Source organism: Canis aureus, chromosome 18 (assembly GCF_053574225.1).
Source record: "Canis aureus isolate CA01 chromosome 18, VMU_Caureus_v.1.0, whole genome shotgun sequence".
In the NCBI taxonomy this organism is placed as follows: domain Eukaryota; kingdom Metazoa; phylum Chordata; class Mammalia; order Carnivora; family Canidae; genus Canis; species Canis aureus.
Genome location: NC_135628.1, coordinates 29,782,214 through 29,806,472, shown reverse-complemented (window position 1 = coordinate 29,806,472; position 24,259 = coordinate 29,782,214). Strand labels below are relative to the sequence as shown.

Genomic DNA, 24,259 nt, shown 5'->3' with positions numbered 1-24,259 from the left:
TCTCTCTCTCTCTGTCTCTCATGAATAAATAAATAAAATCTTAAAAAAAAAAAAAAAAAAAAGGAAAGCTGAGGGGCACCTGAGTGGCTCAGTGGTTGAGCGTCTACCTTTAGCTCAGGTCCTGATTCCAGGGTCCTGGGATAGAGTCCCACATCAGGCTCCCCTCAACGTGCCTGCCTCTCTCTCTGTGTCTCTCATTAATAAATAAATAAAATCTTTAAAAAATAAAGTAAAATGGAAAGCTGAGCAACACCTATTGTTTGGGTTGGAAGGTCATTTTCCATTTGTGGAAAATGGAAATGGAAAATCATTTTCCATTGATTTTTGGAATACTTCTGGGTGTATACAAAAAGTTAATGTGGAATACAAAAGCTAAATAATCAATGGAGTTTTCTTGGTACGGTGAGGTTTGGGGAGGTTGGGAGGGGAACAGGAAATTACACGAATGCTATTTCAATTAGCTGCAGTGTTCTACTTAACATATATTTAGCATCTCCTATCACATAATTTACTCAGCATGAACCCTTAGGTTCCATATGCATATCTGAACATTTCTTAATATAATAGGAACCTTTTTTGGTAGAAGGTACTATGAAACAACCAAGCCTTTATTGGCTTAGCTTAGTGGCTGTAACACAGTAGGTTAAAAAACTGTTACATCTTACTAATCCCAGCTGACACATGCCAGGCACTTGCAAAAAGTGCTCACCATAATAACTCAATTTGTGGCTGAGGAATCTGAGGATACAAGATGTATTTCCACAGTAGTCACTCCATAGCGTTAACAGACTCAAGACTCTAGCATTTAAAAACGTCTCGCAATCTTTACTTGTGAGAAAAGAAACGCTCATGGCAATTCAAGATTGAAAGACAAAAACGATCCCTCCTGATTTTCTCTTGAATGCACATATTCACCGCTATTGGGCAGTTTGCAAATCCCCTTGGAATTAATGTGACCCGGGCTGGAGTCCCATGCATAGGCCACGTACTTGATGCATTTTCTGAGACAAGCAGAGATTTCATTCTCTCCTTTAATTCTTTGACTTATTTACCTCCTTTCACTCCCTTCCCCCTTCTTTTAAATCCTTCCCCTTCCTTCATTTATTTTCCCACTATTGCAGCCAAACAAGGCCAGGTGCTTAATTTTAAAACCTCATTCAAAATGGTGCCACGTCATCCCCATGGCCAAGAACGGAGAGGTGCTGTCACAGCTCTCCCTGCCAGCGTGGACCTCCGGCCAGCCCCGCCCTCTCCTCACCTGCTCCCCGGGAGGCCGCAGCGCGGTGGCTGTCACACGGCCCGGCCCGGCCCGGAGCGAGGTCCCCAGGCCTCCGCCCCCTCCGCCCCCCCTCCCCGCGCCCCGCCCCTCGCCCCTCCCCGCTGCCGGCCGGCGGAGCGCATTTATTTGCATATTTTACCTTTGTTCCCAGCCGGCGGCCAATCAGCGCGCGGGGCGAGGCGGGGGGCTGGGCGGGGCTCGGGCTCGGGCTCGGGCTCGGGCTCGGGCTCCAGCTGCGGCGGCCGCAGGGTCCAGAGCGGGTTCGAGCCGCGGCGGGCGCGCAGCGCACTGCAGCCCCAGCCCAGGGCCCCCCCACCCCGGCCTCGGCCCGGCCCCAGAGGCGAGGACAAAGAGGCCGCCCCGGAGGCCCCGCCCGGGCCACGTTTACCTGCGGCCGAGGGCAGGCAGCTCGGGCTGCAGAGATGGTTTGCGGGGGCTTCGCGTGTTCCAAGAACTGCCTGTGCGCGCTCAACCTGCTGTACACGGTGAGTACCCTGCGGCCGCCCCTCTGCTCCGGGGGGCTCTGCACCTGCTCGGCGGCCCTGCCCGGCCGCCCACGCTGCGCGCCCGCGCCTCACCAGCCGTCCCCGCGGGGCCCGCGAGCCGCCGCCTGTCGCAGTCCCTTCCTTTGCTCCATTGTGAAGCCGCGTCCCTCTGGCCCACCGGCCGCCTCTCTGTCCCGCCCCCTCACCCACCGCCTTGTTTCTCAGTCCTGCGACCAGACCTTCCCGCTTTCCCATCCCCATCCCTTCTGATAACTAACCCCTCCGGGGGGGCGGGAGAGCCGCCTCGGGGTTTTGGGGACAGTTCTGCAAAAATAGCGTGATCCGAAACCGACAACGCGGCATATGGGCAGTGTGCATCTCGGTGAGCTCTACGTGCTCTTGTGGTTTGAACTGAGGTCACCGAGTAGGTTCACAGGATATCCGCAGCTTCCGAAGTTTGTTTCGTGCTTACATAAAGGGTTGTCTTTATTTATTTAATTTTTGTTTTTTTTTTTTTGGGGGGGGGTGGTCCGTTTGCTCACACTGGATGCTTTTTCCCATGTGGTCTCCCGTCTTATTAATGTCCTAACTCCATTTTAAGCCAAATCCTCCAGTAAATAAGCAAGCCTCCTCCACCCAAGCCATTTCTTTCTCTGCTAACAAGCTTGGGGCTTTTAGATTTAAGGTACAGTCTATCTCTGTGATTTTTGAGGCTCAGCTCTGGGCAAACAGAGGGATGGGGGAGCAGGTTGCTGCTTATTGATTGCCTGTCACATCCCCGGGTTTGCATTCATGATTCCATTCCTCATTCTGACAGCCGTCCGAGGCGAGGGGGTATTGTCTACATTGGATACGTAAGATAACAGACCAAAGAGGGGTTTAATAAGTTTACATGGCTGGTGGTTGGCGAGTCGGGAATAGGACCTAGGCTGTGGGGATCCAGATCCTTCCACAGGCTTCTCTCTCAGGTGGAAGAAACTTCCTCTTCTGTCATCATCCCTCCGTCCTAGTCTTGCTCCCTTCTATAAATACACCTGGAGGTTTGCAGCACCCACCCTGAAAACAAACCCAGCTCCCCCTGCATTAGCAGAGAGCTAGGCCATCTGTGCAAGCTTAGGTTACATCTTTGGAGTGGAGAGGCTGCCTTGTGGTCACCAACAGGAGAGAGAGGCTGGATCGTTTTACCATTACTGTTCTTTTGTATATGAACATGCTGGCAAAGCTTTGAAGGCAAGACAGTGGAATAAAGTATGTTTTTCTGGCTAGTTCTAGGAATCTAATCACATGGTCACCGATAGTAGACATGGGGGAGGGGAATTGTAAAACACCTGGTGATTCAGGGCCTTGTAATTGGAGACTCATGTCAAGTTTCAGATCGGTATCCACATTTGTCTCACCTGAAGCATATATATCATATTGATTATTAAGTGCTGACCAATTATCCAGGTATTTTCTTTTATTAGCACTATTAGCCAGCTTAGAACTTCAAGTTCACCATTTTGTGCCCTGAATTTTGCCCCCACCCCATGATTTAGTCATCTGTTCACCAGACATTTACCCCATAATGTCTGCTTGCATGCTTACTTGACTGAGAGAGGTCTATATAAATTAACGTGCATTAGATATGATACAGATTAATGTGCTATATATATTAAAGGCAGGTTATTTTTAAGTCTAGCTGTTTTCAAGGTATGTCATTTCTAGTTGTATTTACTGTGTATCAGGAAAGCAAGGAGAAAGGAGATTTTTTTTTTTTTTTTAAGATTTTATTTATTTATTCACAAGAGACAGAGAGAGAGAGACAGAGACAGAGGCAGAGGGAGAAGCAGGCTCCATGCGGGGAGCCCGACGTGGGACTCGATTCCAGGATCACACCCTGGGCCAAAGGCAGGCTCTAAACTGCTGAGCCACCCAGGGATCCCGAGAAAGGAGATTCTGAAGGAACATTTTGAATTTTATATCTAATCCAACTTGACCTTCAAAGTGTATTCTATTGATCTTAATAGCTATGCAGTAAACCTTAATTAATTGAAATTCACAAGGCTGTAAAATGGTTAGCATCCTTCTAAATCCTCGACTTTTTAGATAAGAAAGATATTTTAAGAAATGAATTACTGTCTACTTATACATTGTGAAAAAGCTTAACTAAGGCCGGCAGTTTAAATTGGAGCTAAGTGGAAGGTAAAAGTTGGACCAGGTCTTAAACAGATGCTGAAACTGAGCTGCTGTTACTAAGATTCCATATCTTCCCTGGTCTCTCCCTCAACATTTTTAAGATGAGAAATGTGAAATATTTGGGGGTAGGGTTGAAGTTGAAGACCTAGGAGACATTTCTTTCTAAGGTACAAATAGGTGGACCTTTCACAAGTTCCAATCCCACCAGGGTAACTGCCTTTGAAATATGCACAGCATTTCAGGACTGAGTCTGAGGTCATTTCTAAAACTGTTAGTGAAACCACGATTGCATATGGGAGTGGCAGGTGTAAAGGCCATGGCCTGCTCTGGTGTTGAAGAATTTTCTTGAGGAACTTAGGACTCTCCAAACCAGACTGTCCACATGCTCAGGTGGCCTGCTGATGAACCTAAGATGAGAGCAGAATTCATGATCAGGCTAGAAAGCATGTCACTAAGATGGCTTGGAAGGAACATCCCCCAAACTTGTCGTGGACTTCTGGTCACTAACCAAAGAGGCAGCTGATTCTTGTTATTTATGGTTTGGCTTTTTAGTCAATAGGATCCCTAGTACCGAATAACTTTAAATTAGTGTAGTGAATATAGACTATTTATAGATAGGGTAGGAAGAGGAGTAGAATTCTCTTCCTTGCACCTTCACGGTATTATAAGAAAGAGAAAGACTGGCTTCAGAACTTCTGCATATTTAAAGAAACTGAACATTTCTTTACTCAATAAATCTTTATTTACGACAGGCATTGTTCTCAGTTTAGGAAGACAGCAGTGAACCAAACTGGGCTTTGAAATCAATACGGCTTTATGAAGCCTTTAAAAAAAATTTTTTTTTTTTTTAATTTACTGTCTTTTCTCCATATGACCTCAGGAGCTTTATTCAGTCAATAAATATTTGCCTAATGGGTATACTCTGCTAAGAACTGTGGGGAGTAATAAACACATACAAAGGCAAATACCTCCCTGCTTGGTGAAAACAGGATCTAGTTTGCATACATGGAGTGGGACAATTAAATGTGATTTGAGGGAATGACTGATTGTAGGTAGCATACAGTTTAGGACTAGGGGGCAGCTTTGTGGCTTAGAGAAGTTGGAGTGAAAAAGGTATAATGAAATTGGGGAAAATGTAGAAATAGCGGGACTCTTTCATATTGCTTAGGATATAAACGCAAATGAAAACTACTTTGGGAAAATGGTCTGTTTTATGTTTAATAATTTATCTTAGAATACTTTTAATTGAAAATGTTTTGACAGTGACAAACAACTTTTTAAAAATACTTTTGTGGGGAATCTTAAGAATATGAAATAAATGTTATTTTAAAATGTTAACATTTAGAAGATTGATAATTTATGTCCATGTCCTTTCTGAGCAGAGGAGAAGAGACTTTTAGGAGTTGCACTGCTGATTTTTAACATAGGTATTAAATATTATATATAATACTTATTCATATATATGCATAGTTTTAATTGAGAATATAAAGAACATGAATAACTGTGATCTTAAAATAAGGGTCGTTTCAGAAGTTTGTTTCTTTTTCTGTATTCTAAATCCTTTCCAAGTTTGTTTTAATGATTTTTTTTTTTTTGCAATTTTTTTCCTATACCTTTGCTTTTTTTTTTTTTGTTTAATTTCTTGCTTTGGGAGAAATCTCCATACAGACTCAAAAGTTATACTAATTTACATCCATTCTAAGACCTAGATTTATAATTTACATTTGAATATCTGAAACTGGATAGTCTTAAAACAGATAAACTATACCATATGTAAAGGTAAAAAAAAAAAAAATCTCTACAGTGAACAGAGAAATAATTGAGTTCAGAAGAAAACCTAACTTTGAATACCAACTCTACAACTTACTTGGAATTTAACCTTGGGCAAACAGCTTACTTTATTCGAGCTTCAGTTTTTCCATTTATAAGCTGGTGATGATATTTTTCATTCTTGCCTCATGAGTTTTAGGATAAGATGGAAAAATGGATAAATGCTTGGGTACACTACAGAGAAAAAAATAGTTACAACTTCAAGAAGAAAAGTTTATTTTAAATTTCTTAATTACAAACCTGCATATGATAAGGAACACAAGCTATTGGGATTTCTAGCACTTAATGTTAGTTGGTGTTTGTTTACTCAGGCGGGCCCTACGGAGGCAGGAGTTCATGCCCTCAAAGTAGTAATATTAATCTTTTAGTTGTAAGAAAAAATTACTGAGGTATATAGTAAGTATAAATATGGAATGATTAACCTGTACATTTATTTGAGTCCCATTCTGGTCATTAGAGTGTTGGAAAACTTTAATTTTGTTTAGTCTTAACTTGAAAATAAAAAAAACACTAGTACTTCAGCCAAAGAAAAAAAATCTACTTATTGCTGTTACTTTCAAATGATTGCATTGATGTCATTTTTCAAAAATCTGATCATAATTTTTCAAATTACTCTTGTTTAATATTTTCATGTGTGGTTAGGTTTATGTTATTTCTGTGTTCTCGTTCAGAGTCTGAATGAATTTAAAATATTTAACTGGTTGCTAATTATTTTCTTGCATTTTGATTTAAAAATGATTCACTGTTTACAGAACCTGAGAGTTTTCATGTGATGCTGTTGGGCTGATATTTATAGGCTGCCTTCGTGCCAAACATGTTTGTAATATTTCCCAACTTTTGATTTAAAAACAGAAACAAAAATGTGCTATTTAGGCCATTTCTCACTTGAAGTGAGGTTATTGACTTTTCATAAAATTTAACAACATATGAGGCATTGCAAAGAATGAAACAATTCATTTTGGGAAAAATTGTATATCAGCCCATATTTGAGAAGTGAGATTTGTGTATTTCAGTGGCTTGATGTACATACAGTTTAAAGTGGTTTAAAAATGGGCCATTATCACTTCAAACACGTTTGAAGGACTGGTGAAGGTAGGTTAGGTTTAGATCCTCCTTGTTCATGTCACATTTCACCTGAATTTATACTCCAATTTTTTTTTTTTTTTACCATTGTAAAATGAGTGATCCAAACCCATTTGTGATAACAGATGAAAACTCTTAGAGAATCAACCCAAATTCTTGAGGATGCCTTTCAAGATCTTTCACCATCTGCCCCTCTCATTTGCAGCCCTTTACATATTTTAGCCACAGAGAATTCTCCACACAAAATGCTCTTTGTTGTCTTTCTGTTTTTGCTGATCCCCTGCCCTCAACCTAGAACACCTTGCTCCATCTTTGTGAAGTTCCTCAAATACAGCCCCTTACTTCCTTAGTCAGAAGGCATTGTTTCCTTAAATTTTTACTTGGGAAACTTGATACTTGAGTACCACTCCAGACTAAGTCAGTCAATTCCAGGGAGAAAGGGAAGGCATGTGATTATATTTTTTTAAATCTTTTTCAAACTTCCTACCTAATTGTAAATTACAGCAAGGGCTGAGAGTCCCAACTGTAAGATTTTGTTTTACTTTGTCTTTGCCTTTGACCATACCGATTCTCCATATTGTAGATAGCTTTGTGTTTGCTTTTTACTCTAGCTAAAACATTACCCCCCCCCCCTTTTTTTTTTGTTATTGTTGACAGAAGTTATAGCCTTCTCCTTGTTGGATCCTTCAGTGTGTAGCATTTCCTTTTTTTTTTTTTTTAAATGGAGGCTAGGGGCAGCCCAGGTGGCTCAGCAGTTTAGTGCTGCTTTCAGCTCAGGGCCTGATCCTGAAGCTCCGGGATCGAGTCCCGCGTCAGGTTCCCTGCTTGGAGCCTGCTTCTCCCTCTGCCTGTGTTTCTGCCTCTCTCTTTCTCTCTCTCTCGTGAATAAATAAATAAAATCTTTTTTTCTTTTAAAGAGGCTATACTCGAAATACTCCTTGAATTTGTAGAATTGGTTGCCCCCTTTTCACCAGGGGCAAAACATACCTAATGAAAACTTCATAAAAATTATAAAATAATTATATTTAATCATAAAAGGATTATGGTGCCTAAGTGGCTCAACCAGCTGAACATCTGACTTTTGATTCCAGCTCAGGTCATGATCTCAGGATTGTGAGACTGGGCCCTGCATCAGGCTCAACACTCAGTGTGGAGTCTGGGATTCTCTCTCCTCCTTTTCCCTCTGCTCATCCCCCTGCCCTCATGCTTGCTCTCTCTAAATAAAAAAAAAATGAAAAAAATATTAAAAAAAAAAGATAATTTATTCAAAATTAAATCTAGAAGGCAGCCAAGTATTTTAAAACTTGAAAGTCAGCGTTGGGTTAGAAAATAATAATAAGTAGGCATTACTTTTATATATCCCTGGTAGGATCTGATATGTTTCTTGAAATACACTTTTATCGTCTGTTAGCCAATCTTTCATATACTTCTCAGGTTTTCTTTTTTTTTAATTTTTATTTATTTATGATAGTCACAGAGAGAGAGAGAGAGAGGCAGAGACATAGGCAGAGGGAGAAGCAGGCTCCATGCACCAGGAGCCCGAGGTGGGATTCGATCCCGGGTCTCCAGGATCGCGCCCTGGGTCGAAGGCAGGTGCTAAACCGCTGTGCCACCCAGGGATCCCTACTTCTCAGGTTTTCAAATAATGTTTCCTATAAACAAATCCACTTCCTATAAAATTGTACTCTACATCCTAGTTGGCTAGGGTTTTTTACATTATTAGTCTACTATGTAATTATTAGTCCAAAATAAATATGAGATGAACCTAAATAATTTTATTTCTTGGGGATCCCTGGGTGGCGCAGCGGTTTGGCGCCTGCCTTTGGCCCAGGGCGCGATCCTGGAGACCCGGGATCGAATCCCACATCGGGCTCCTGGTGCATGGAGCCTGCTTCTCCCTCTGCCTATGTCTCTGCCTCTCTCTCTTTCTCTCTCTGTGACTATCATAAATAAATAAAAATTAAAAAAAATAATTTTATTTATTTTCTTCATTCCTATAATAAATATTAATTGAGCATCAAGAGCAGTAAACAAAACCAGAATGTGCTGCCTTCATGGGTCATACATGTATGGAATGAGTAGACGATAAGCGAATAAGTAAATTACACATCAGATGAGAAGGTAAGAAAGTGCTGTGGAGAAGAATAGAGCAAGAAGAATGAAAAATAGGCTGTGGGTGGGTAGGGAGGATAAGTGTGTATTTAGTATATCGTCAGGATTAACCTGCTTGGGACGACAACCCTGGGACAAGGATTTGAAGGCGATGAAAGACCAATATCTAGGAGGAGTGTTCCAGAGAGATGGAGCTTTGAAAAGATCAAGGAAGAGGAGTATTCCTGGTTTATGCAAGGGACAGAAATAAGTCCATTGTGACTGAGACTGGATTAGGGGGTGGAATGGTGTAGGATATGAGTCGGAGAAAGTGTAAGATGCAGATGATGAAGGGCCTTGAGACCACTGGACAGATTAGAATTTCTATACGGAGTGAAATGGGTAGCTATTGGTAGCTTTGGGTCTGATTTTTCACTTAGAGATTGTCTAGCTTCTGAATTGAGAATGGGTTATAATAGACAACAGGGGAAGTAGATCACATATAAGACTACTGCAGTAATTAAGCAAGAGATGTGGAGGATGTGGACCAGTGTGATATCAATGTAAGAGAAATAGTCCGATTTGAGGTGTATTTTGAAAGTAGGGCCAACTTATTTTCTGATGGATTGGAACGGGGCATGAGAAAAAGAGAGGAAGCACGGATTACTCATGATTTATGGCCTAAGCAACTGGCAGGATGGATCTTCTATTAATAGGAAGATTGTGGGTGGAGAAGGCTTTGGGAGGAAGAGGAGGGGTTCAGTATTAGATGTGATGCCAATCACATACTCAAATGGAGATGTCATAAAGCAGTTAGACTAACAACAATGGGGTTCAGGGGAAAGGAGTAGCTGGATGTTTAAATCCTGGGAGCTGTCAACATAGACAGTGGTATTTAGAATTAGTACTGGATGAAATCCACAGGGTAGTGAGGATAGATGGAGAAGTGCAGTCATCTGTGGAATGAACCAAGGGCCCTTTTATAGTAAGAGCTTCAGGAGACAAGAAGGAACCAGGAAAGGAGCCTGAGAAGGTAAGAGGAAAGCCTGTAGAAGCTGGTACCCTAGAAGCCAAGCGCAAGTCATTTTATGGAGACCGATTTGAACATCTGTCTCCAATGCTGCTAAGTAAGATGAGGACTAAGACTTGGTCCTTGAATTGGTCAGTGAAGTCATTGGGAAGAGCAGCTAACCTGCTTTTCATGTGACAAGTGCTCTGCCCCTCAATAATAATATGGGGTCCTAATTACTTTTCCTCTGCTGAGTGCCCAATACAGCCCTGGCATATGGTTGATGTTGAATTAACTGAATGAAAGAATCAGTGCGGGGCTATTGTGCCCATAACTCCACTTCTCATATCCCAGAACTCCACAGCAGGAAGGGGTAGGGTGCCTTTTGAACTTGGTTGGCAGCTGTGAGTGCCACCTCAAACTGGTATCTTTGGAACACGACAAGTCAAGATCCCTTACTTTTAATTCCTGTTATATAATTTCTTCTTAGCAGATGTTATGTAATATGTATATGTATTTCGTGCCCGATGAAATATCAAATCTGCTTGGCACCATGGAAAACATAAGGAAGAAAAATATGTGGCAAAGTCATTTCAGGCTTCCTTGTTTCATTTTCATTCTTCAAATGAAACAAGGAACTGAGGTCCTGGCGTCAACACTAAATGTCTGGACATTTAGCAATATCTAGATTATTTATAGAATTTTCAAATTTCTACCCAGATATTTGGCATCATAGAAACACATGCTTGATCATCACTGAGTTGTTCTGCAGTTTTTCACGTTAGGTAGAAGTTCAGAGGGATAGTTTAGCATTCAAATGTAATTGCTCATGATGAATATTAAAGCATATACAGGGAAGATAGTCTGGGGCCTTTGCTTTCTTTATGTGTCTGTGGATGCTTGTGTACATTTTGGTGGTATAGTCCCTCTAAACCTGATTCCCATTTAAAATTTCTTACCCTCCACTACTATCACAACTTCTCTCTCCTATTTTTGTCCTGACAAAACATTTTTAAATAATTTAATACAAAATTGAATCCAGTTTTTTCAAATGTTCTATATTCCTCTTTTGTCCTCAAAGCAATTCACTTTGGTACAATTCAGATGCTAAAAAAAATGTAGAAGTAATTAGAACTATTTTAGGGATAATTCAAGTTTCTCTTTGCATCTTATTTTGAAATGTGGATTTTCATGAAAGAATGTAAATCTTTTTTATTGGTTATATATAAAGAGATAATCTGAAACGTTAGGCTGAATTTCTTTCCCTCAAATATTAAATCGATTAGGGAATAAGCATTTATCTGTCTTTAAAGAGTAATGAGCAATATCATGAGCTCTTTCATTCAGCAGTGTATTTTGATTACCTCTCCTCTACCAGCCACTTTGCCGGATGCTAGGAATATTAGAAAAACATGTGCCTTGCTTATATGGCACCTAAAGTATAGAAGGCTCATTAGAAGACTTTGTAATATGGCTGGAGGTGGGGAATAGTGGCTAATGAATTACCTCCAGCAGTGATCCAGGCTCTTCACATCCTTGGATGTGTTAGCTTGGGATTTGGACTTTATTCTAAGATTAGAAACAACAGATCCCCAGCCTAGGAATGAGCAGATCTTACTGGCTTTAAAAAAAAAAAAAAAAAAAGGGATCCCTGGGTGGCGCAGCGGTTTGGCGCCTGCCTTTGGCCCAGGGTGCGATCCTAGAGACCCGGGATCGAATCCCACATCAGGCTCCCGGTGCATGGAGCCTGCTTCTCCCTCTGCCTGTGTCTCTGCCTCTCTCTCTCTCTGTGACTATCATAAATAAATAAAAATTTAAAAAAAAAAAAAAAAGAGAGACCAAAGACCACCATATTAGGAATAGAGTCCAGCTCTAGGTAATAGAAACCCAGCTACTGCTGCTTAAAATAATCTTTATTATTTGCATGTAGGTAGATGTCCAGAAGTAGGTAGCCCAGAGCAGGGGCATAATTGAAGGATCTTATCAAGGTCTCAGTTGTCATTGTTTACCTGCTCTACTGTTATGTAACTTTCTTCCTTTTCACCAAATTGCATTGGCAACTCTAGGCATTTTAATTTGTTCCGTTCCAGAAGAAGGATGATACTGTAAAATGCTTTTCCTTGGAAAGGTGTGTCTTGTTGAAACGGTTTTATTGAGATTGTTTACATACCATAAGCTAAACGTATTTACAGTATAAATTTAGTGAGTTTATATATATATACCTCTGAGCCCCATTACCACATTCAAGACCTTGAACATATCTATTACCACCCCACAGTTTGCTTATTCTCCTTTGTAATCCCTCTCTTCTGCACAACCCCTGCTCCTACTGCAAGCAACCACTGACCTGCTTTGTGGTACATTTTAGTCTGGAGTTAAATTTGGTAAGTCTAGGAGGATGTTTGCAGACAGAAGATGGTGTAGGGCATTTCCCTGGGTCATTGATTTCCCTTCTTGTTTGTCCTTAGAGATAAGTTTCTGGGAGGTCTTTTCACCTAAAAGGTAGTGCACATATTTTTAAAAGCCTATATTTAAGGTGAAGGACTTAACAGTCTATGGGGAAAAAAAAAGTCTATGTAGGGAAGGTGGTCTCAATTCTACAGGTAGATAAAATCTCTGCAAGTTTGAAGATACTAAAAAAATTATGATAAACACATTGGAAGATGAAGCTTGTATTTATCAGAATTCTTTATGGGTCATAGATGAGCTAAAAAGAATGTGTTGACAAAAGAGCACAAACTTTTGAAAGCATACGTAGAATTGGGACATCCAAATAGTTGGATTGTCAAGTATGGCTGGATCAGGGGTCTCAGAAAAGATCAGAACTCTTGCTTCTTTTATATACTAGCTCAACTTGATGCTGCTTAGATTCTTTTTAAAGATACCTCTTTCCATGTGCCAAGATAGCCACTGATAGACTCAATTTTAATTGTCCTTATAGCTTGCTATGCCAGAGGAACCCATTTACTTTTCTTTCAATATTATTGTATTATGGAATGGAACATACTAATTGACACCATTGGTTTATGGACCTTCCATGGACCAATCACTGAATAGGAGGATGAGCAACCATGATTGATAGGCCTGTGTTGTGTGTGTCTGCTGTTAGTAATGGTCTTATGAGGCCTGTGAAACACTGTGATTGAGGTTTACAAGAGATGAGTATTCTGGGTTATCAAGACAACACATGTCAATTACAGAGGCCATTCCTCTTTTGGACAGTAATTTGGTTCTTTTGTTCCTAATTCTAGAATAGTCTAGCAACGTCATCATTTTAAAAGTTTAGTGTAGTCGCCTAATATTCCAACACACTCCTAAGCTAGATTATAAAGATCATTATGCACAGCGTATGTTTTTCTTTGTTCTCTCATGGCGTTGCATGTATCCATAAGTGTACAAACACGTGTTTATTAGTTTTTAAAAAAGGTTATGTGCAAGAGTGATGCTAAACACTTTAAATTCTTGCTCCCTTACTCTGGGCCGTGCACTGTGCCCTTTTGTGTGAATGTAGGTGTATGTGACAACATTTCTAGGTTGGGTAAAAGGAAAATAAAAGGCACAAAATAAATAAGCTAGCGTTTGGTAGTTAACTGATAGAAAAGTCCTATGAGTAGAAGACTTCACTGTTCTTTTCTAAGTGGCTATCCAGCGAGGTTTCCTAGGGAGTAAGTTAAAGAGATGCTATGCAAACCCACAAGAATCTGGCTACAAAGGAAGAGCTACATTTTATGCATTATAATGTTGTTGTTAGTATTATATCTCAGTGTTAACAATTACTTAAATATAATGCTATGCACTATGATAGGGCTCTACAGGGAGAAAAAAAAAATGCACCAGGCAGAAAGTTTGCCACAGTTCTGGCCTCTGTCATTGGGCATGTAATTTTGCTACTCAGATTTATCATCTGTAAAATGGAAGAGAACAGATCACTGGCCAGATAGCTTTGTGTCTTGGTGTTCTATGAGTTTGTGCTGTTATGTGAGCCCTGGTTGGCAATTGCTGTGTCCCTTCTACAAGAATCTTACTCAGAATCCATCCCTGTGTGAACTGTTGCTTCTGCCACCACTTTCTCCTCTCAGGACTTGCTTGGGAAAGTAAAGCCAGTCATAGATACTTTTCTAAGTGTGCTTTTTCCATTAGAGCTCTTAGAATCTCTCATTTTAGAAGTTCTTTCTATATGATACACTTCTCTTTGTTTTAAAGCAAAAACAAGAAAGGTTGGTGCTTCCTGCTCATAAAAACATTGCTATCAACGAGTTAACAGATCCATAATCTGTTTTTATCAGTATTCTGTCTCCCAAAGGAAGGAAACTATTTGTCATAGGTCTAAATTTACTTTCTATTACAATTGGTCTCATAGGAAACTGTTGTTATTATTGAACAAAGGATTCTTGCAGTTCCTTTGTCTACCAAGTCTAGTAACAAACTTAGGCTTTTGAATTATACAGTTAGAATTAATCTAATTGGCATTAATAATTTTCAGATCACTAGTTTGGAAGACTTCATATAGCCCTATTCTCTTCAAAATTACAAACCAACCATAACATATAATTACCACTACTCAGAAATAGTTTCATTACTATCTTTAAAGGGCTTCTTTTCAGTAAAAGTTAAAGAAACTCTGATAAGCAAATTTAATTAAAGATATATCAGAAAACTTTGGGTGCTCTTTCTAATTTTAAAAACTAATTTTGAATACTTGAGGGCTTTGTGTTGCAATGTATTAGAAACATTAGCCACACAGAACATAACATTTATTTTTTTTTCAATTATTTTGTTAAAAAACTAACAAATTTGGGGATTTTTGGAAAATGGACTAACTCAAAAAGTTTATGTTTGGATAGTTTTATCGTTGTGGTCATAACTGCAAAATTTATTTGGGATTGGACAGTTAACTCTGTGTTCTCTTCCACCTTACAAAGAGAATGTGTATTTGTGTGTTTGTCAACATGCCTGTGCTTGGGAGTTGGGTACAAGAAAGAGAGACAGGGTGGTGTTTTTTTCCCACGTGAGACCATCCAAGTATGATCGATCCAGAGCTTTGCTTTCTGTTATAAGTGAGTAGAGCTATTACAGTTATTGGCTACTGCCTTCAAGTGTATACCACCTTCGTCTGAAAGCCTTCCTTTTTCCTAAATGGGAGCACATCATAGGAGAGAACGTACAGTCTTTGAAAAAGCAGAGATGAAAATTAATATGAGAAAAAAAAAAGAAAGAAAAAAAAGAAAAAAAAAAAAAAAAAAAAAAAAAAAAAAAAAAAAAAAAAAGAAAATTAATATGAAATATTTGAGAGATGAATGAGAATATCTTGATTTATGTGGTTGTGTTTGAGAAATAAGGGAAACAAAGGCTGGATGAGGAAAGTTGGATCAATTTACAGAGGAAAGCAAAGCAGGAGAATTTAGAGTTGGTGCCATGGTGAGAAAGGAGCTTTTCAAGATTGGCTTTATTTGAGAACTATTTCATGTGCAGGGAAAATATTATGTGGACTCCTGTGAACCCAACAGGCTGATTCCTCAGATGCCAGTGTTTTGCCACATATCCCTTTTTTTTTTTTTTTTTTTTTTTTTTGGAAGTTAGGTGATCTAACACAGTTCAAGGCCTGTGCCATCCCCTTTCCCATTTTTCCCCTTCTCAAAAGTTGTCACTGTCCTAAAATCAACATCTGTTGTTTCTATGCACATTTATATATTTCGGACAATTTGACCTATTAGTCAACTACAAAGAATATAAGGTGACTTTTCTGGGATGCCTAGGTAACTCTTGATTTCAGCTCAGGTCATAATCTGAGATTCATGAGATAGAGCCTGGTGTCTGGCTCTGCACAGGGTGTGGAGCCTGCTTAAGATAAGATGCTTTCTCTCTCTCCTCCTCTCTCTCCCCACCTTAAAAGACCTAAATAAGGTGACTTTTTGTGCGTTTAAAAATTAAGTGGTATGTCTTACCGTATTTATGTAATTTACTTCATTTGTTTGAAATTTATTGATTTAATAGAAAGATCAAAATCATTTGTATTCTGTGTGATCATGTTAGAGTTTACAAATGTCAAAGTTATGGTTTCTGAGGTTGTTGAACATTTTTTGCTGCGACACACAAGGCTGCAGCAAAATCCTGACGTATGATGTCTAGTTGGGGACATGGGTATTTCTTTTGGGTATTATTCTAGAAGCAGAATTGCTGGCTTAGTATGGGATACATATTTTTAATTTTCCTAGCTGCTGCCAGCTTGTTCCATGAAGTGGCTATAAAAATTTATGCTTGTATTTCAATGAGTTCTAAATTCTCCACATCCTTGGTATCATCAGGCTTAATTTTTCCATTCTGGTGCATATGAGATGATTTCCCATTGTTCTGATTTTTGTTTTTCTGTTATATAATGAGATTTAACATCTTTCAGGTATTGATTGTCTTTAGGATGATTCTTTGGTGAATTGTCTCTTATTACCTTTGGCTACTTTATTGTGTGCATTTTGTCCTTTTAAATGGATTTGTCCTTTTAAATGGATATATATATATATATATATATATATATATATATATGCTGGAAATAACCTCTAGTTCTAGGCTTTCCTACATTTGTCTGATGATTTTTATTATATAGAATTTGAAAATTTTAATGTGGTGTATAGTGTGATAGGTAGAACACAGGATCTGCAGCCATACAGCCTGGGATCATATCCCAATTCTAACCCTTCCTTACTATGTACTTTTGGCCAAGTTACTTAACATCTCTGTGCATCATGTTCCCTATCTGGAAAATGGAGGCAGTAGTATTGCCTACCTCTTAGGGTTATTGTGAAGATGATATTGGTTATTGAATGTAAAGCACTTAGAATACCTCCTTGCATGTAGTAAACACTACATTAGTATGATACTTGATTTGGGGGGTTTTGTGTAAGAAGTTTTTCTTTAACTACAAAGTCAAAACATTTTTCTGTTTTGTCCGAAAAGTTTAAGTTTTGCTTTTATATTTGGGGTTTAAATCAATGGTGTGAGGTAGGGACTACTATTCTTTTCAAAATGCTTAGGTTATTGTCACAAGGCTATTTTTTTTTTCTTTTAGATTATTTATTTGAGATACAGAGGATGAGAGAGAAAGAGAGAGAGAGAGGCAGAGACACAGGCAGAGGGAGAAGCGGGCTCCATGTAGGGAGCCCGATGTGGGACTCGACCCCGGATCTCCAGGATCACACCCTGGGCCAAAGGCGGCGCTAAACCGCTAAGCCACTGGGGCTGCCAACAAGGCTATTAATTAAAGCCACCTCTTTCCCTACTGATTTGGAATTCTGTCACCTTCAAAGCCTACACTGTTGGTTTATTTAGATCTGTGTCAACTACTTGATTTTGATTATTGAACATTTGTAATAAATTGTGATATTTGGATTTTTAACTTATTTTTTAGTTTTATTTCTAGGTTTAATTTTATTAATTAAAAAAAAATTAGGGGCACCTGGGTGACTCAGTCAGTTAGGAGGCTGCCTTCTGCTCAGGTCATGATCACAGGGTCCTGAGATCAAACCCCACATCAGGCTCTCTTTTCATGGGGAATCTGTTTTACCCTCTCCCTCTGCCCTTCCTGCTGTTCTCACACTGTCTCAAATAAATAAATACAATCTTAAAATATAAAATGAAATAACCTGTCCAAAAGATGTAGAGCCAGGTAGGCCCAGGTTTTGCAGAGCATGGTGAAAGCAACAACAAAGAGAGAGCCCAGGATGGTTGCTTGTAAGCACTGACAAAGGTTTATTTGCTACTAAGAGCATTTCTTATGCATGTTGCTGGTGACACTGCAGCTGGGCTAAGAAAGAGTGGAGAAGACACAGTCTGTCTTTCTTTCTTTCTTTCTTTCTTTCTTTCTTTCTTTCTTTCTTTCTTTCTTTCATCTATTTATTTCAGCCTATTTAGTCTTAAAAATGTTCTTAGCCCTTTGGTGACAGGTAACATTTATTCTTTCATGAAAATTAATAGATTATTGTATCAAGTTCCACCCAAAAATATCTTAGAGACTGACTAGCAATACATTGAATTTGTAGGCTAAATTGGAGGTGAATTGATGCTTTATTATAATGTTTCCACTCATGAACATGTTATATCTCTTTATTTAATGCAGTTTTTTGGAGTGTTTTTAGATTTTATTTATTCATGAGGGACACACAGATAGAGTTAGAGACATAGGCACAGGAAGAAGCAGGCTACCCACTGGGAGCCTGATGCAAGACTCAATCCCAGGATCACAACCTGAGCTGAAGGCAGATGCTCAACCTCTGAGCCACCCTGGTGTCCCTAATGCAGGTTTTGATGTTCTTCAATTAACTTCACAATTTTCCCCATGAAGGTCTTCTAATACTTTTCTTAGATTTACTTATATGTACCTGAGATTTACAGGGCCTATTATGAATCACATTGTTAAAAAAAAAAAATAGAAAGTCTTGGGGGGGTGCATTAGCATGTTATTGACATTTGTATAGTGTTCCTATTTATAGTAACTTTTCTCATTCTTACCAGTTTTAATATTTACAACCTCTTGGATTTCCCATGTGGATACTCCTATTAATATGAATAATGACAGCTGTGTTTCCTCCTCATCTTTAATTTTCACTCTTACTCAGTTGTCTAAGATCTCCACTGCAACACTGAAGAGAAAGCGTGATAGCACCCTGGTCTTACTCCTGAAATTTGAAGGAAATGTTTCTCACGTTTTATCATTGAGTATGATTTTTTGCTTTGGGTTTTTGATAGCTATTCTTCATCAGTTAAGGACATTTTGGGGACTTATGTTCTTTTTCTCAAAAAAGTAATTTTGTCAAAGGCCTATTATATTTTTCTTTTTTTTTTAAAGGAAGCTTGATTTATCTTTCCTATAATATCTTTCTCTTCTTTCTACTTTCTTTGGCTTTGCTCTGTTTGGCTCTTTTTCAAGTGTCTCTCTCTTTTTAAAAAGATTTTTATTTATTTATTTGAGAGAGAGAGCAGAACAGGGCATGAGCAGAGAGGAGAGGGAGAAGCAGGCTCCATGCTGAGTAGGGAGCCTGATGCAGGGCTCGATCCCAGGACCCTGGGATCATGACCTGAGCCGAAGACAGACGCTTAGCTGACTGAGCCACCCAGGTGCCATTCAAGTCTCATTTTTAAATATAGTTTTGTTTTGTCTATATTGTTTTTTATTTTTTATCTTTTTAGTCAGTTTAAACATAATTTTAGTCTCATTTGGTTAATTCTATTACCTCAACATCTTGAGGGCTCTAACTTTTTTGCTGTGTCTGTTGTATCCCTCTACTGGAAAATTTCTTTTTTCTTATGTGTTTTGTGATTTTTGATAGAAAAATTTGCTTTTTTCTTTGGGAATGGTGTGAGGGCTAGGATTTGCAAATGTCCCTCCTGAATCATTTTGGATTTGCTTCTGTGAGTTTTCCTTCTCTAAATCCCATCACTGCCTTTGATTAGCTTTTATCTAACTTGCTTGGCTTGAAGCTTCCTGCATGCCTGGCTAGTGACATTTAGACTCCAGACATTTAGACTCCAGACTTTCAAAGCTTAGAGTTTCTCTTTGTTGCAAAAAGCTTTTAGAAGGCACTTGGAAATCTTTGTTATCATCCTGGGGGTGGTGGTGTAGTTTTTGTATAATACTGAAAATACAGCTTTCTAGAAAAGCTCGTTATGTAAGGGTCTTAGTTCTCCTTCCCAGTCCTGCCTGGTTTGAAACTCAAGTCCCTCCTCTTCAAGGACTGTTCTGATTGACAGACTCCTTTCTACCCTTGCCATCCAGAACTATTGCTCTCCTGCCCCCCCACCCACCCTACCCCACCCCACCAGTTGTATGCTTACAGTCCTGACTTTGCATTTCCCCTTCCTTTCTGGCCTATAGGACTTTCCTATAGTTTCTTGGTGCTCAGGTGTATATTTAAATAAAATATTATAATCTTTTTCAATATTTTAAAGTATTTGCAGCAAGGAAGATTCTATGGTAGCTCAGTTGCCCATGACCCTAGGACCTTCTAAGGTAGGCTGAATAATATCCCTTTGCCCCCAAAGGGGCACATCCTAATCTTTGGATATGGATTGTTATGTTACATAGCAAAAGGAACTTTGAAATGTGATTAGGCATTTGGAGATGGGACGATTAATCTGGACTATCTGGGAAAGCCCTATGTAATCACAAAGGTCCTTATAAGAGGGATGCAGGAGGGCTCTACTCAAAGAGATGTGTTAGGGAAACGGGTTGTACACTAGGATTTGAATATACTATGCTGCTGGCTTTGAAGATGGAAGAAGTGGTTGCAGGCAATGGAATGCAAGTGTCTTCCAGAAGGTGGAAAAAGCAAAGAAAGGGATTGGCCCAAGAGCTTCCAGAAGGAATGCAGCCTTATTGACATTGTGATTTAGCTTAGTAAGACCTATGTTGGACTTCTGACCTCTAGAATTGCAGCAGAATAAATTTGTGTTGTTTAAGCCATTGCACTGGTGGTAATTTGCTAAAGTGACAATAGGAAACTGATATACTTTCTTCAGTGTTTTTACAGGAGTGCTTGGTATTAGTGATAAGGATAGACTGACAACAATGGTAGAGACGTAGTGGAGTGAACTTGGTGAAAAATACTTCTAACAGAGAGGTCTATTGATGGGAGTATCCTCTTTTTTTCTCTTACTTAAAAAAATAATCAGGGACACCTGGATGGCTCAGCAGTTAAGCATCTGCCTTTGGCTTAGGGCATGAACCTGGGGATCCGGGATCGAGTCCCACATCAGGCTCCCTGCATGGAGCCTGCTTCTCCCTCTGCCTGTGCCTCTGCCTCTCTCTCTCTCTGTCTCTCATGAGTAAATAAATAAAATCTTAAAAAAAAAAAATCAGAGCAGAGAAACTTGTGTATGCTTTAGATAATGTTTTCAATAATAGCATAATGCCTAAACTGAGACCTGGAATTTCTTATTGATATGATAAAGTATCCCTTTCTTTCAGCTGTAGATCTTGTTTTTCAAAAGGGAAAAGATTTTCATTTTTAAGGAGGCTATAAGTTGGTAACAGAGCAGAAGACAATTTTCTCATTTTGCTGAGATATTGTTGAGATGTAAATAAAGGATTTGGTCTTGTAGGAGGGTGCTGATAGGGATACCTGAATACTTCAGCTGCATGGTAGGATTCTCTTAGTGGTAAAATATAGGACAGCTTTCTGTAACAGAGGTTCCTGATTTGTCCAGTGCTCACTGTGTGAATTGTTCTGTATTAGTTTCCTAGGGTTTCTTTGACAGATTACCACAAACGTGGTGGCTTAAACACAATAGAAATTTATTCCTGCAGTTGAGGAGACCAGAAGTCCAAAATGAAAGCACCATCAGGGTTGCACTCTCTCTGAGAGCCCTGGGGGAGAAGCTGTTCCTTGCCTCTTCTATCTTCCGGCTGCTGTTGGCATTCCTTGGCTTGGAGCCATACCACCCTCTGCCTATGTTGTTACATGGCTGTCTCCTCCCTGAGTGTCTTCCTCTCCTTCTCTCTTACAAGGATACTTGTGATGACGTTTAGAGTCTACCTGATAATTCAGGATAAGCTCCTCCTTTTAAGATTATTAATTTAGTCACCTCTTTCGCTATATAAAATAATATTTACAAAATATTTAATATTCTTTCATTATATATTTATTATAAATAATAGTTATATTCTCTTGTTCTATAAGGTAATATTCACAGTATGGTCATTTTTTTCAGCCTACTACCTGTGCCTTTACTATTTCTACTCAGTCTTTGGCCTATTCTGTTTATCTGGACTTTTTGGATTATTCTGTCCTCCAACCCATCTTGTAAAAATACTGGTAAAGCAGTTTTTTGTCCCATTATAATTTTTTATTCTCTCCTACACTGACTTCTAGAGCAAGGGTCAACAAACTGGCTGATGGGCCACATCCATTCCACTGCCTGTTATTGTATACCTGCCAACTAAGAATGGTTTTATATTTTTAAATGATTAAAAAAATCAAAGGAAGAATAATATTTTGTGATTAAAATCACATGAATTTAAATTTCAGTATCTGTAAATAAAGTGTTATTGGAACACAGCCCTGCTCATTCGTTTGCTGTTGCTTTTGTGTTACAATAGCAGAGTTGAACAGTTGTGGTAGAGGCCTCTTGTATGATCCACAAGGGTAAATGATAAATATCTGACCTTTTACAGAGGAAAGTTGCCAACCTTTTTTCTAGTAGGGATATTTTGTCTCTGGCTTTTAGTGTGTAGTGGGCACCAGTCATTTGCTGTTGAATATTTGACTTGTAAGAATTTCGTTAATATAGTAAGGATTTGGTATGATTCCTAAAAGGATTTTTTTAAACTATGAGGTTAGAAGAATTGTAACTACTGTATTATTCATCCTTCTGATCTTTTTTGGCTCTAAGACTCAGAGTGATAATCCTGCTTCCAAATTTAATTGAATTAGGAAATAAGCATCAGACTCAGGAATTAAGGTTGGCAAGTGTGCTGGTTAATTTCGTGTGTCTATTTGGCTAGGCTGTGGTGCCCAGATGTTTGGTTGAATGCTAGTGTAGCTATTGATTTGAAGGTATTTTTTAGACTGAACATTTACACTCAATTGACTTTAGTTAAGCAGATTACTCCCATTGTGGTATGCCTCATCCAATCAGTTGAAAACCTTAAGAACAAAAACTGAGGTTTCCTAAGGAAGACAGAATTGTGCTTCAAGACTGGATCATGGAAGACCTGCCTGAATTATCAATCTGCTGTCCTCCTACAAATTTTGGACATGCTGGTCCCACAATTGCATGACCCGATTCCTTAAAATAAATCTCTAAGTACATATCCTGTTCTTTTTCTGTGGAGAACCCTGACTGATACAGCCAGTTACTCTGATGTGTTGAAAATATGGAACACCTTCAGCATTTGGTGCTGTGGTGCAGTGCGGATGCTGAGGTGAAGGCCTGTCCTCGCATCCTCTTACCTTCTTTCACTTGTGGAAGGAAACATGCTATATTTGGATAACACAGAGTCAGGAATAAGCTTGCTGGTGGTGCAGAGGACTTTTTCTCAACCCAGGATAGCTGGAAGTCATGAGAAGATGGAGAGTGAAGCAATAGAAACAAGACAGAAGCAAATGGACCTGCTGATAAAAGGAGCATGTAAGAAAATGAGAGGGACCAAACAATTTCTGGGTGGCAGTTTCTGAGAATTCCTTGCCTTCTCCCACTGAGAAGAAAAGTTTCTGGTTATACTAACTGCAGTGGAGAACACCAAGTCCATGTAACTTCCTAACTTGGTTCTGTCATGCTACAGACAGTTTCTTTCCTTCTCAAGATCTGCTTTATAATCAATGGATAAAAATAGAAATAGATGGAGTTGTCTGGTGGCTCAGTTGGTTGAGCATCTGCCTTCGGCTCAGGTCATGATCCCAACGTCCTGGGATTGAGCCCCAGAGCCCTATGTCGGGCTTCCTCCTCAGCGGGGAGCCTCCTTCTCCCTCCCTCTGCCCTTCCCTCTGCTTCTGCTTCTGCTTTCTCCCATGCATGCTTTCTTTCTCTCAAATAAAATCTTAAAAAAAATACCAATAGTTCTATTTGTCAATATTTCAGTTTTACTTGTATCTGTACACATGTAAGAAGTTGGAGATACTAAAATATTTAAAATTTGTGTTCCTACACTATGATTACATATATAAAAACTTAGATATTTGAGTAAAAATCCATTTGAGTGAATGGTGATTTATATTTTGAAACAACGTTTATTGGGTCTTGAAATGGTGCTAGAAACTATATTTTAGGTATTTTGATGCTGTGTATGGTACTGTCATCCACTCACTCCAGGAAATGGTTGACTCTCAGTTGAAGATATTGCTTGGTTCCTGTCCCACAGCCTCACCCCAGCCCTCCCACATACCTGTTTCAGCTTTATCTTCTATCACTTCATCATAATCTTTACATGGCATGCTCTTTATTTGCTATTCTAAAGAAATAATCATAACTTTGTTTTACAGGTAATGACTGACTTTGAGGCATGCATCCTGCCTCTTGGTTTTATTTTACCAGTATATAAATATATGGAGTATAAAATAGTTTTGTCTTGCTCAGAATACCACTGTACTCAAAATAGCTAAACTGTTTCACATTGTCCTACAAGTTTTAATAGTCTCTGAATTCTAATAGGATGCATGGTGACACCGAAAGCAATTGTTTTCAACACTTTGAGAAATTTTTGACTGCAAGGCACGGGTTCCATGATAGATCCTGGGGATACAGACAGGCGAGAAATGGGGCCTTCCTCCCAAAGTTCTCCCAGTCTCCTAGGAGATACAGGCTTGGCAACAGAAGGAG

The 24,259-nt window shown here is 39.3% G+C and overlaps 1 protein-coding gene across 1 annotated transcript in view; it reads left to right on the top strand.

Moving 5' to 3' along the window:
* The first annotated feature begins 1,503 nt into the window (after positions 1 to 1,503).
* Positions 1,504 to 24,259, top strand: part of TSPAN13 (tetraspanin 13) — a 31,779-nt gene continuing 9,023 nt past the window's right edge. Inside the window, exon 1 of the mRNA XM_077856659.1 lies at positions 1,504 to 1,764. Coding sequence (XP_077712785.1) covers positions 1,702 to 1,764 — 63 coding nt within the window. The 5' untranslated portion in view covers positions 1,504 to 1,701. The remainder of the gene's footprint in view (positions 1,765 to 24,259) is intronic.